The sequence below is a fragment of the Coturnix japonica genome, chromosome 1 (assembly GCF_054131305.1).
Source record: "Coturnix japonica strain WE chromosome 1, WE-NBRP24, whole genome shotgun sequence".
Lineage (NCBI taxonomy): Eukaryota > Metazoa > Chordata > Aves > Galliformes > Phasianidae > Coturnix > Coturnix japonica.
In genome coordinates, this window is record NC_140663.1 from 96,908,672 (window position 1) to 96,923,262 (window position 14,591).

The following is a 14,591-nucleotide window of genomic DNA, read 5'->3' on the forward strand; positions in this document are numbered from 1 at the left end:
TCCTAAGAAAACAATCCTTCTTGGGTTTTTTGTTTTTTGTTTTTTGTTTTTTTTGTTTTTTTTTTTTAATTCCCTCCCACTCGTAACAATGGACTAGGCATGGAGCGAAACTGTCCCTCCTTAAATCAGACTGTCATGCATTCCTCTCCCTTTAAATAAGGGGCTATTGCTAAGCTCACAATTTCCATTCTCTTGCAGCCAACAGCAAGGCTGAAGCCCATCCTGGCTCTGTCCTGGTGCTGTCAGACGTGACCTCATTTGCCCATGCCCTCTGTGTGCCACGTGGGATGAGCCACGCTCAGCCACAGCCTGTGGATAGTATGTCCTCAAGCAAGAAGAGAGGTGACCTCAGCCAGAGTGTTTGTGAAATGTTTCTGTCCCTGGAGGTGTTCAAGAGCCGTGTGGATGTGGCACTGAGGGACGTGGCCAGTGGGAATGGTGGGGGTGGGCTGATGTTTGGACTAGGAGGTCTTAGAGTTTTTCTCCAACCTTCATGATTCTGTGGTTCCCTTCTATGATTCTAAAATGTCTGGAATTGAGTATATACATTAGTAAATGTCCCCAGAGAATGCATTGCCATTAAATGCATTAGCCGGTAATTAGCAGTACCAATAATTTTTAGCTGGTAGCTAAAAATGGTGTTGCATAGCCACACACACACAAAGCTGATCAAAGCTGAGCTGCCGAACACTCCATCACACCAAGGTGAGACCCTCGTGCCAAGCAGCAGGCCCATTTTATTTAGAAAACTGGATGTAGTTCTAACATTTTCCTTGAGCAGTGGTATTGCTGACTGTGCCATTCATAATATAGTGACTAACTGATTTACTAATTTTAAGCCTACTTTGTTTATTCCACACCAGGAAATGGAAAATGTGAATTCCTGTTGTTCAGCTCCTGCACCAGATATAGTACATTATTCCTTTCATTTGGAAAGTTTTGTTTCCAAACAGTATCTGTTACTTAAACTGTATTAATACAACAAATGTACCATCCAAATAGTTTCCAGTAGATCTCACAAGAGGATGTTTTCTTGTTGGTTCTTTTTTTTTTTCCCCTGGTGCTAAGAGCAGCTCTACTCGTGACGCAAAGCTCCGGTCATTTACTGTCATCTTTTATCTCAAGTGTTTAAAAATAAATAAATAAATAAATAAATAAGATTCTGGTTTGCTCAGAAGTTATAACCACCACTGAGTCACTTCCTGCAACTGTCACATGGACACCTTGGTCATTGAGGACCTTGGGAAACTACTCAGTATTTCTTCTGAACCTAAAGCGCTTGGGTTGAGCTTTGTGGTGCACTGCGTGCTGAGTCCTCAGCTGCCTGAGCTTCTGTCCCTCCCTACATCATGCAGTCACCCCTGGACAGCCTGATCTACTGGGTGGTAGCCCTGACTATGGAAGTGGCTTGGAGCTCAATGATCTTTAAAGTCCCTTCCAACTCAAGCCGTTCTGTGATTCTGTGATGATTTCCTCAATGGTCCATTGATGAGCAATCAAAACAAAACCCCAGGAGGCCAGAGGCATCCTAGCAGCAGCACATCTCAGGGATCCCCACAGCTCAGAGAGCCCATCCAGATGTCCTGACACTGGGTCCCTACAACCAAAGCTCCTGGAGCCTCACCATGAGGCAGTGGAAGGCTGGGAGATGGATGAATGTCTGAAATCTTTCCATAGAAGGTACCAGTTGCTTGTAACTCCCCGCCACTCAGCTCCACTCTGGCAAAGCTGATATTTAATATCTTCATTGTTTCTCATCCTTCACAGAAAGTAATAATGCTTCTGATGGCAAATAAACACATTGACAGCCATGACTTAATTTTGGAGATGAGACAGCATCAAAGAGAAAAGAGTGCCTTAAAGTAGAGCTTTCCAAGACAAAGCAGCAGCGTGAAAACAATGCCTTCACTCACTCCATCACCATCGATATCATCTTAATACTAGCTCCCCAATTCAAATTAACTCCTTCAGGTTTCCATAGAAGAGAAAAATCTTCTTTGTTTTCTCTTAATCTCACCTGCCTAATAAAACCAGCAGATGCTTGTAGTCTGAATGCTGCTGTGTCATACTATTGAATGATCAAGGACATCAAAATCACTTAAAGCCAACAAGAAACAAAACCCAAGTTGACCCTGTCCCTCCTGATGAAGATAACAGAGCACATTCCTACCTGGCCAGTGGTAGATGAACGAAGATACCTATGAACACTGCAGCACCAAGCACTCAGGGGGACCAAGGAATAAATAGGTCCTAGGTCATCAGCTTGGGGCAACTATAAAGGTACTAAGATGATTCCACTAATGAAGCTACAGATGCTCCATTTGCAATAGCTGCTACGTTCTAGAGGAGGCGGGTGGTGGTGAAAGGACTTCACCCATACCATCTCCCAACCTTGGGCAGGGTGCCTTGGCTGCCACAAGCTGCTGCCATTCTGTCACAGCACCTTCGTGCGACTCCGCCCTTCTGTTTGAAGGTTTCCTTTCTTCTGCATGGCCATCATTAAATTTTACAGATTATAAAAGTTCATTCAAAGTGCAGATTTATACTTGCATTCCATTTATGATTTGCTGCATTCAGCATATCTTGCTGCTGGTAGGCATGACTACCACTGGAATAAAGATCATGGCCAACAGCTACTGCCAAGCAATGAAACATTGCATGGGCAAACTTTCTGGACAGACATGATTCTTCGGCTTTATTTATAGAAGAGGAGCACCAGGCAGGGCACTAGGTACTGGAGCACCTCCAAACAAGAAGGGCCTTTTACATCAAGCTTGAATGAACCAATCCAGTTGTCTGCAAAATACACAAAAGTGTGTTTTCTTTTTCTCCAAACCCCCAGGGCTGGGTGCCTGTGCCAGCTGTCACATGAAGAGTTCCCTCACCCAGAGCCTGGACAACAAAATAAAACTCCCCTGGTGATTCAGTTTGTTTGATAGAGCTCCTATCAACTAACGCTAAAACAATGGAAATTGTAGACTCAAGTGAGTGGAAGAGACCCTTAAATGCCATCTGGTCCAACCCCCCTGCACTGAACAGGGACATCCTAAGCTCCATCAGGTGCTCAGAGCCCTGTCCAGCCTGATCTTGAGTGTGTCCAGGGAAGGGGCATCCACCGCCTCTGTGGACAACCTGTCCTTTAGTACAAATATGTTATTTGGAACAAAAGGATTTCAGGCCTGCCTCTATCACCTCTTCCTGTGGTTACCCATGTGCACCTCTTCTGCTCCGTTTTCTGTAATGACAAAATAATTGTAAGGAGAAGAAAATAAGAAACAAAGAAAAGAGTTAATTACACTCCATCACCTGGCAGCCAAGACACTCCAGCCAAAAACCAGATGAATACATTCGATGGATCTAACCCTGACCCTTTGAGTTGTCGAAGGACAAACTGAATCACAAAATCATAGAACATCCGCAGTTGGAAGGGACCTGCAGGGATCATCAGTTCCAAGTCCTATGTACAACACAGGCACCTGATTTGCCAGTAAAGGGAAGGATCACAGGAGTCTCCCACAATGGCAGGTTTGGACTTCACCCAAATGTAAAGGCTGAGCTAAGATGGAGCTGGCTAATCGTGTCACCATGAAAGCCGGTGCTGATATGATTCAACAGCAGATGAGCTCAGGTGTTTAATGCAGTCAGATTTCGATTGTGTTTATGGTGCTCTGGTAATACCCTGGAAATATTACTGCTGCAATGGACAGACTGGGGCACAGAGCCTGGAAAGAATTTAGAGCTCTGTGAACACACCTTACAGATGCATCAAAACGTCATCTGATATTTTCTATGTTTAAAAAGCACTTTAAAAGCTTCAGCACAGCCAGATATCATTTTTACCTCTGAGAGATGTTTTAAACCACTACCCAAAGCACAAGAGAGGGAATTTTCCTACAGATACGCACCCCACAGCTGGACTTTTGGAACTGGAAAATAATAAATAATCCCCCTAAATGATAGAAGCATTGCAGGAAGGCAGGATGTTTTTCACTTGCAGTTCTCTCCCTTATTTTGCTTCACAGCTCCACATCAGTTTTCTGAGCACTGGTGAAGAAAAGGCCCTTTATTTCTTTGTCCTCCTTAGAGGCACTGTAGGCATCTCTTGCATCTGGCTATCATTTATCATCTTCTCTTGTAAGTTCCACACACCTGGCCAGACCTCAAGACTATCTGCTGCCTAAATTCCCCGCGTGGCTCCCGTCTGCAGCCCTCTTTGTGGAGTTTGTTTGTGGCGTTGGTGCAGAATTTGCTGCGCCATCTGGCATTGTGTAATCAAGTGGAGCACAGGGAAATTGAGAAGTCTGGAAGCAAAACAGCTAGCATCTGCAGATACCAGGCAGCCTCGTCGCCAGCCAAGCTGGGGTGTCATTGGCAGAAACCTGCCATTTTCAGAGTCAGGCTCAGAGATTTTGCAGTGTCAGCTGAGGAAGTGCTTGCTTTTAAGCTGACCGGTGCTGTGGGGCTTGATTAATGATGGCAAAATGGCAACTTTCTCACTCCCTTCACCCCAGGTAACAGGTTATAGCACCCTTGGTGTAACAAGCAACCCCACGGGCAACAGAGCCCATTTTCCTCTTCAGTGCATTTCCTTTTCTGCCAGTAGTCAGCATCTATTTAGATGCACAGACTGCACCACGAGACTCAGCTGACCGGATGAAGGCACCCACTGCAGAGGAAATGAAGTCCCTGGCACCCACAGCCTTGGCTGTCCTTCTTGCTGCTCCCACTGCCTCACATATCTCAGCTTGCAGAAGTGGCACAAAGATGGGCCTTAGATCAGTTCTCATCTGCCCGAGGGTATAAGAAATTCAAATCAAGTCTTATCCAAATGCACATAAGAACAGGACCCATTTTTAAACTGGAGTCTGAATCTGAACAAAAAAACCCAACCCAAAACCAAAACCAAAACCAAACCAAACCAAACCAAAACAACTTTTAAAGGTATAACTAGGAAAGGCCTAACCAAAAACTTCATTTATTAACATAATAGGTGCTCGACAAGCATTCATGAATTCATGAAGAGGCTGTAAATGCCCTGTCCTTCACAGCACCACAGAGATGCACACCTGCCCTTTACTGCCATTACTGTTGTGTACCCTCTAGTTTAGCACTTGTCCTCTGACTGAGAGGTGTCCCAAATACTACCTGTATGTCAAATACTCCCTCAGCCTGGAAGAATCATAGAATCATAGAATTACCCAGGTTGGGGAAGACTTTGAAGATCATCAAGTCCAACCGCAGCCTAACCAGTACCCTAACTCTAAAAACCCTACACTAAATCATATCCCTAAGTGCCACATCCAAACGGCTCCAAACACACCCAGGGATGATGATTCAACCACCTCCCTGGGGAGCCTATTCCAGTACCTAACTACCCTTTCTGTGAAGAAGTTCTTCCTAATATCCAACTTAAACTTGCCCTGGTGCAACTTGAGGCCATTTCCCCTCATCCTGTCACTTGTCACTAGTGAAAAGTCAGCATTGCCATTACTCCCTCAAGGAAGCCCAAACCAACGCTGCTGGGTGCAGTATCACTCACAGCAGGCCTCTGCTCAAGTGTTTAAGATACATTTTGCATCCCTTGATTTTCAGTAGACTTCATTCTTAAGTGTTTCTTAAATAGCTTCAAGAGCTTTCTGCATGCTGGGTAAGTCAGAGCCAGGGCACAGACCGGGGCCACTTCTGCGAACACCCTACTTGTGCTCAGCGACCTATTCTTCTTGGCCTCCTCCGCATCTCCTCTCATTCTTGGGTGTCCCATCTTCTCTACTCACACTGTAGCTCAAAGCTGTTCGAGGCAGAGACTTCCTTGAGCCTGGTGTTTGCAAAGCACATGCGTCATTGTGAACAATTAATCACAGCTTTTAATCTCAGCAGTTCTTCTTTCCTCCTCCATACAGCCCACACACCTCCCACAGATCTTAAGAATCTTGATGAGCAACGTCCCTAAAAAAAACCACAGTGACACTTTGCTTCTTCCTTACTGATATTCCCTGACATAGGAAATGGGTGTACACAAAATGAGTCCCGAATGGCTCTGGCAATTGGGTGTATAAGGTTGACAAGAGTAAAGAGGTCAAGTACTGAGCAGTGCTTGTGGAAACCTTTGGGAACAGAGAGAAGTTACGGGACACGTGGATGAGTTGGGCCATTGACATGCTCTGTGGAGGAGGACTGCGTATTTACTACCAAGCAACACAGCTCACCCCCCCAGACACAGTACTATTCTTTTCCTGAATGATTCCATAGACTGACAAAGCATGGAAAGTTCTTGTTAAACGTTTCTCCCACACAGCACAATTTGGCAGGGAGATTAACAGCGTAATGTAATGCACCTTCTTTTTAATCTCATATAAAAATTGGAGCTGCTGAAACACTGCTTAATCAGCAGCTTGCCATAAGAACCGCTCCTCAGCAAATGCTTACTGGAACACTGTGCCATGCTTGGGAAGCTTTTTGACCTAACTACAGGAGCTCTATTATAACAGCACTAGCCTGTAATTAAGGCTATATCAAAGTTCCTGTGCTGCAATATGGCCCTAGAAGGAGAAAGTACACAGAATTGCCTAGAAAACTCGAGGTTACACATGAAATTGCTCATGGTATCATTTCGTACAGCTGAGACTTCAAACTTAGTACTTGCCATGACTCACCCAAATGAATCCAAAACCTCACTGTCAGGTGCAGCAGCTCCTTCTCCTTTTTTGCAGTCTTCACACAGCATAAGCTATTTTATTTTCATGAGCTGTCATCTCACCTGTCCTCAAGGTATCTAAGGCAGTAGGTCTCCACTCCCTCTATCAGCTCTTCAGCATAGCCCAATTAGCTTTCCCCTCCTACATTTAAGCACATTTTCTCATATACAGCACTCTTTGATCCAGTCCATCAGACAGACCTAGATGAACCAAAGCACGCACATACATATATCTGCTTTCAGACTGAATTGCCTCCTCCATAAAACTTGAGGAGATCCCATGCAATGCTCAAGTCCTTAACTTTCAAAGCAAGCAATGAAATTACATTTGCTTATACTTCTTACAGGAATGCCATGGTTGCACCTTGAAAAATAGATCCTGAACAGTATGGTGGCTGGTAAGGTAATTAGACCTGTCCACTTGGTTGGCGTTCAAGTGGTGAAGCAAGCTCAGTGAACTGCAGATGTGCAGCTGGAGTATAAGAAGTGGAAGCTCGCTCTCTGCAAAGCTCAAAAACAAGGAGAAGGGTAGGGAGCTGAGAGGTACTTGGTGTTGCATGATGAAACTGGTGCTTTGGGAGAGGACACAAACATGTGCTTGTGCCAGCTGGAATCAGGGCCATTACAAGAAGGTTCAGCATGACAGCCTCTGTGGGAACATACATAGCGCCAGAGGGTATGAAGAACCTGGAGGACTGCTGCATCCAGAGTGGAGGCATAAGGCAGGGCACTGAGCAGCAGAGGGAGAGTAAATCTGAGCCCTGATGCTCAGCTCAAGCTCCCCTTGTACCTGGACTCCTCAGCTCAGCCTCAGGAACCTCTTTTCCTTCTCCTTCCCTAATGATTTCATGTAGGCTTCGCTCCAAGCTGTGGTAATGCTCTTATGAGCGAGAGAAACAGCTGTGGTTGGTGCTGGCCACAATGCTTAGGGCACAGGCAGAAGTGAGAGACAGACAGATGCCAGCACATAACCCGACATGCTTGAGGCTTGGACAACCTTCTTCAGGTCCACAGCTATCTGCTCTTATTTAACATCTTAACATGGATATCTCATGAAAAAACAACATCTGGAGCACTGGACTTCAGCATACAAAAACTTTCTGAAAAGCTTTTTCATCTCTTTAAATGAACAGCTGTGCATGGCTGAGGAGATACCAGCATGACATTTTCAGTCTTTGTAGCTCCAGTGTATCTATGAAGTGCATCTGAAGACAGCTTGGGCAGCTACTTGGTTCCAGAAAGAGCCAGCTTACACAGAATGGAAAAGCAATCAGAGGCCTTTTCCCTGCAGTGCTGTGGGTTGGTTTTTTTTATCCTTTACTAAAATAGAACTCCTTCCAAGTGTCCTTCATCACAAACAAGCCCATTTGCCTTCAGCCAGAATAATGCATGTTATGGCATGCAATAGGCTTGACCTTCAGTATCAGAACAAGGAAGATACTGCATTTCCCTCTCAGGACAGATATAGTAGCGTGTATTTTCTCTTTGCACGCTCTTCATACCTTTGAATGAGGTACGAAGTACACACTAGTCATTTAAAAGGCAACTCTGAGAATTACTTGGCTAAACAAAGATCTCCTTGCAGCCTTTAGATCATTGTCTGCCTGTGTCTGCAAGACTCGTGAGATCAGAAACAACATTTTTAGAAACATATGAACAAGTCAGACAATGTAAATACACTAAAGACACTGAAGGACCTGTCTGTTTATAGAGAAACAGGTGCATTATGTACAGAGGTCTGGTCTGCTTCGATGCCGACAGTCAGTTTATCTGTTTGTCCTCACTGAGCGAAGGGTATCAACTATAAACTAATGGATACCCTTGGCTTACTATACAGAAATACTTCAGAGCCTGAACCACTGCAGTCACTTCTTGCAGCTTCAAGCCACACGAGGCCAGCAGGACTGAATTCTCTACTCCATTATATTTTTTGCAGCCTTCATAAAATCAGTAAATTTATCATTAGTTTAGTCCTCACAACAGCGGCCCAAACAAACCCCATTCAGCTCCAATAGTAGGAAAGGCCAATAGTAAAAACAATAAAAATAATCCCACGATGCTGTTAGAAGCACTTTATGTAGCTGTTGCTCTTTGCGTTAGTTCAGCAGTAACTCACATTGAGAAGTGCTTTTGGATGAGCTTGTCTGAGTCAAAGGCAGCCTGTGAATTAGGAACATTTAATATATATGTAATAGTATTTAGATTTCACCTTTTACAACAAAAAGTGGCTGGATACAAAGGTAAAGAAAGGCATTAACCATCTCTACAAGCTTGCAACGCATGCTAGCTTTTCATGCCTTATTTTTCCTATTAATTGAGCACTGAAGTGATTATTGCTGCTCTCCTTCTCTGCCAGGAAAAGCTTTTCTCCATGAGCTGCTACACCCCAGCATGTACGGTCCTTGTACAAAGTGCTTTATCACCTGGATTAATCACATCTTATGGTATGCATGCTTACTTGCACACAGGGATACCCATACAGTGATGTACAGTTAACTGGAGGCAATCTTGCCATGATATATGACATCCTCATGTGCGCACTGTTTGTTTTCTATGGGTTAAAAAGCATGAAGGGCATATCAGATCTGGAAGTCTGTAGGTTGAGATTTTGGTTTTATCTGTGCTACTTAATGGCATTGCTTGATATTTAGCTCCACCTATTGGGCACATCCCTGTACCTCTTCCAATTCATCGGAATTAAATAGCAACTTATTTATGCTTAAAGCCTCTGATCATGCTTGTCTCTGGCCACTCTTATATATAGGGCTCTGCCTTGTAGGTGGTACACTGCGAACTCAGATATGAAGAGAAGATGAATCCAGTCCTGCCAAATCCACTGTATTGACTACTCATCAACTGAGCCACCTTTTTGGTCTTGCTTTACCAAAGTAGAGTATAGTATCCTGGGGGTGCCTTGAGCGTGTCTTATCTTCACTATTATTGCTTGAGTATGTCTTATTTTCACTGCTAGTGCTTGTATGTTACCAGTTGTTGTGTATTCTTGGTTGTAGACATCCAAACATGAATTATTAAAGGTCTTTGGTAGGTATAATTTTTATGTAAAATGCTTCTGGAATGCGTTGGACATAATCCAGAATAAAAGCAGAGATGATAGAGGAAGTGCAATAGCTAAATCTAAGGAGTGAATTTCTGAACTTAGTTCATGCCTAGAGTACAAGTCTATCCCTTGCTATCACTTCATGCTTGGAAATGGGAGAGGATTCTGGATGTATCACAGCAAGAAAGCAAGCTTCATAGGTACAAATCACAATCTCAAGTTAAAGATCATGTCTTCCCAAAGGCATTCTTTCTAGTGTGACAAAACTGAACTTGACTAGGCAGGTGATGATGCTTAGAGCAAAATCCATGCTGTAAGTGTTAAAACAGCATGAGAGAGTTGTTTCCCCACCCTTGACAAGTCTGGGCTACATAAGAACAACTAATATACTTGTCCAGTATTTTAAATATCAAAGTTACTACACTTGTTTTCTAGAGCAGCAACAACGCCCTGATTAGAAACAAACTTTAGGCTTGCATACTGTTGAATTCCCCTTGATAAGGTTATTAATGTAGTAAAGCGTGTCCACGCGCATAACCCAGTGATAGCAATGTGTATCGCTAAGCTACAAGTCTTGCAAGATGACAACAAGTGAGATCTTCCAATATTTGAGACAGCAGAATGCCAATAAGGAAACTGTGAACAATAGATAGAAAAAAAAAAAAGAAAAAGAAACGAGGCATTCTGTGTGAAAAACAGCTGAAACTGCTATTGTTTGAAACTGGAGCAACTTATTTTATTAGGTCATGTAAGGATCAAGTTATTCTGGTTACTCTACACAGGGATTCCCTTGGGTGGGCCTGCTATTGATGAGCAGCAAAACTTTGCTGTTTCAAATAGCTTCTGTTTATGGGGCAGTTTATTACAGATATCAATACTACTCAGTCATAAGTGCTGAGAAGAATGATGGGCATTAATAGCAGTAACTTCTTTATGCATGAGAGGATTTCTTCCATTCTAAGGAGTGAAACTTTCAAAGCATTTTTGCACATGCTTTGCAACTCACCACACTGGATTGCTGGATAAAGCCATAGAAACACTGATATTTTCAACTTGGAGAGCTTTAAAAATAGAATTATTCATGCAGTAGGTGAAAAAAAAAACAAAACAAAAACATGAGTAAAGACATAACAGAACGGTAAAGTGTTGGTACTGTTATTAAGAAGCATGTCAGCTTCTGCCACAGAACAATCAGTTTTTAACTGAAATATTTTGGACAATTTCATTTATTAGTAGATTCTCATTATTTGCATTAAGATCATGCGAGTCACTTAAAGCAGAAGGTTGGGAAATCTTTCTCTATGAGTAAACGCATTAAGTTGATAAGGATGTGACCGATATTCTTAATCAATTCTTACTTATCCAAACCAGCAGCGTTCAGAAGCCTGAAGTTCAGATCGCAGTGCAAAATCTTTGAAGAGTTACATGTACAAATACCACAGCGTTACAAGAAGACAAAATATTTTAATTTAAATATGCCCCACACTATACAATCGTATAAAATACCAATTAAACATTCATTTAAACAGTTTTTTGCTTGTTTTTTGTTTTTGTTTTCTAGAAAAAAACAACAGGGCACACAATATATTGTAGTCATGATAACAGAAGGTGACACACGCCAAGATATACAACCACCAGAAAAGACAGGCAGATTACTGTCTCACCATCTTTGTTTACAATTACAGTCAGGAGAACACTCTGCAGCCATCCCAAGTCTTCCATCCATGGTTTCCAGTGTCCACCTTTATTAGGCAGATATGAGGGTAATAAACTGGGAAGATCATACTGGTACTTCTTTAACATTCTTTATTTTTATAATTGAGTATCAGCACTGCTTGGTTTGGATTGCCAGGAAGCAGAACAGAAACTAAGTGGCTAATGCAAAACTAATGCTTCGACTGGTAATCATGGACAGACAGAAAAGGGACCACACAGGCATATTTCAACAGTTTCAAGTTGTATGAAGTAAAACGCTGAAGTCCAGTAGCAATTTGAGAAACATGGAAAAACAAATCTTGAAAAGGCTTAGAGACAGTGGTGGCAAACTAATAGGATTTCTCTCCTTTTTATTTATTTTAGGGTGTTAAGAAGCAGTAGATGTATTTAGCTGATTGTTACATATTAATAAGGCAAATAACCTTAAGCACCTTGACTTGGAGAGAGTGCCACTTAATTAGGACCAAGATAGACACCGACTGTCAGCGTTAGGTATGCCCCGTAAACTGAAACAAACAGACCAAGGTCATAACTGAATGACCTTTAAAATATTCCTGTTCTCTTTAGTCACAGGATATCAGTCTCTGTTTTGCTTAGTATAATGACGGGCCTTCAATAGACCACTTACATACCGCACCGCAGCTTGGAATGGCTTTGTTACACGACTTGCTTCACTATTATTTTGTTTAAAAATCAAGGCGTGAGCCCAGATGTTTAAGTCTACGTTTGCTTCAAATGGCACTGATCAATTTCTTTACATTAACTCCAGGTATAAAAGATCCTCAGACCAAGTGTGGCAAAAGTGAACCAACACGGAACCAAACAGCTTTGACTTCTAGAAACACACTGAAAAACTCCAGACATTCCCCTTCTAAAAACGTTTGGTGATATTTTCCCAAAGAGAGCAGTTACTATCTCTTAAAAAAAGAAATAAAAAAAACCAGACTTGCATCAAAGCAAAGATTCCCATTAAAAAAAAACAAATATGAAAATACACTTCTGCCATCTTTTGCCAAACTTGTTTGTCATGAGCCACAGCTTTTAAACACTAAATATTAAAAAATAAAACAACCCCTAAAGCTTTTCCCATGTATACCCAATACTTAAGTATGCATCATTCCTTGGCGTTAAGCATTTCTAACTACCAGCTTATTCTAGAAGCAGAGCTAAGAAAGTATATACTTATGGACATACAAAGCCAGTAGAAAAAGATACTGGTGTGCAGCTTGTAGAAACAGCTCACATCAGGAATGAATGAGGAAAAGGCACTCCATCTCTCTTCGCTGTTCTACACACCGCGTCTATTTTTTATTCCCTGTTAGATCCCTGTTCCAGCAGCGCAGACCTGCCGACGGAATAATGTTCTCATTCTCTCTCTGTTACCATTCTTCTCACTGAAAACGCACGCTGCTGCGAACACACGACATGAGCTTTGCTTATACGTTTCAGAATACTTTTCTTTAACCCAAATGAGGTTTAAAGTCACTGAAGAATTGTTATCGAAGATATAAATTAGTTTAACTTAAATAATTTTAAATCAACTATTGCACTTTTTTTTTCCCTACAGCTTTGCCTGACAAAAATCCTACATAGGCAGTTAAAAGAGTCAGATTTTAAAAGCACAAGTTACATAGCACCAAGGTAGGGTGCCAAATAAACTGTATGCCTGCTGAAAGATGAGTGCCCATATAAACAAATATAAATATATATGTATGTACACATCTAGTAGTAAATTTGGGATGCTGAGATAATAAATACTTGAAACAATTTCCTAGATCTCCAAAAGCGTGTGAGAAACTATAGAAAATAATGCAAAGTTACTTTAGAAGACCAAGAATACACATGCACAAAATCTATTATATGAAAAAGATTTACAATTCCAAATATTTTATCTTTAAAACCACCTCTGTTATCGCTATGTACACCACACAACGACTAGCCTATTAGTTTGAGGATTTATGCGAGATAGAACAAAGAAATCTTCCCCCAGCTGCTTTATAATGGAAAAGCCTACAGTACCCCCCGCAAAAGGAACCCGAAGTTTGTCTTATTAGGACTCAAAATGTCATCTTCTTCCTATCCCTCGTTCCCAGAGATCTGGGAACACACTCACGGTATCTATCAACAGCATTAAAAATAAGGATGAAACTTCCTTTACTTTTTCAGAGCAAACTTACATTGGAATTTCTCCTACTACAGCTGCTGTTGTTGCCACCAAACCTGCGACCTGCTGTTTCCACAGTAAATATTTCCTTCAATATGCCTACTTGTAACCCTTGAAAACCCATAGCAGTTCAGCTTAAATGGGAAGGAGTATAATCCGGTCTTCTTGTTTGAATAATTTTTGGTTTGGGTTTCTTTATTTCTTCTTCCACATCGTTTTCCTGGTCGCTCTCACATACATGGACAACAACACTAGGGGTAGTGTCAGTGGCAGCGTGTAGCTCATACTTATCTCCTGGAAGGTAGAAAATTAACAAAACTAGTTAAGAAGAATCCATTTTATAAACAGGTATGAAAGACGCGACTAAAACCAAAAAGGAGTCATTAGCTGTCTACGTAATACACTGATGCCACAGAGCATTAGATGGTGCTGACAGCTATATTTATTGTAAAGCATATAGAGCATCCACTGTATCATGTAGACAGTTTTCCTCAGTGCTGACAAAACCATAGGATTTTCCTTACTCCCCCAAAGTTTTAGTACTTAACGAGGCTGGATGCACTTTCACCCACCTCTCACAGAAGTGCTTTCTGATGCTGTTCTGGCATAACTGGAGCTACACAGCAGGCAATGTACAGGATGAGATATAATACAACCAGCGTGTAGGTGCGCTATGATATAAACTGGGTTGACTGCTGATTTGAAATCTGTTTTTGCCACGAGATAAATAATTGCATCTAAACAGATGTTACATAGTTTTAATCTTAACGTTAGATCAGGGAAAGAGCAAACTACTTCTTTCCTCCATTTCTTTCATTGGCTCCCCTTACTTTTTTTCTTCTTGTTACTTTAGATTCATTAGCTCCTAGGGGGGAAAACAATTTTCTTTAAGACCACTTCAGCTATCAGTTGTTTGAGAGAGCTATAATATAATATAATAGACTGCAGGCTGTGGCATG

At 41.9% G+C, this 14,591-nt stretch overlaps 1 protein-coding gene across 3 annotated transcripts in view; it reads right to left on the minus strand.

Moving 5' to 3' along the window:
- Positions 1-11,196: 11,196 nt before the first annotated feature.
- The window catches only part of RCAN1 (regulator of calcineurin 1), a 38,668-nt gene continuing 35,273 nt past the window's right edge, over positions 11,197-14,591 (minus strand). For all 3 annotated transcript variants that reach the window (XM_015882068.3, XM_085547760.1, XM_015882082.3), the window contains exon 4: positions 11,197-13,926. In XM_015882068.3, the coding sequence (XP_015737554.1) occupies positions 13,763-13,926 (164 nt within the window). In that variant the 3' untranslated portion in view covers positions 11,197-13,762. The remainder of the gene's footprint in view (positions 13,927-14,591) is intronic.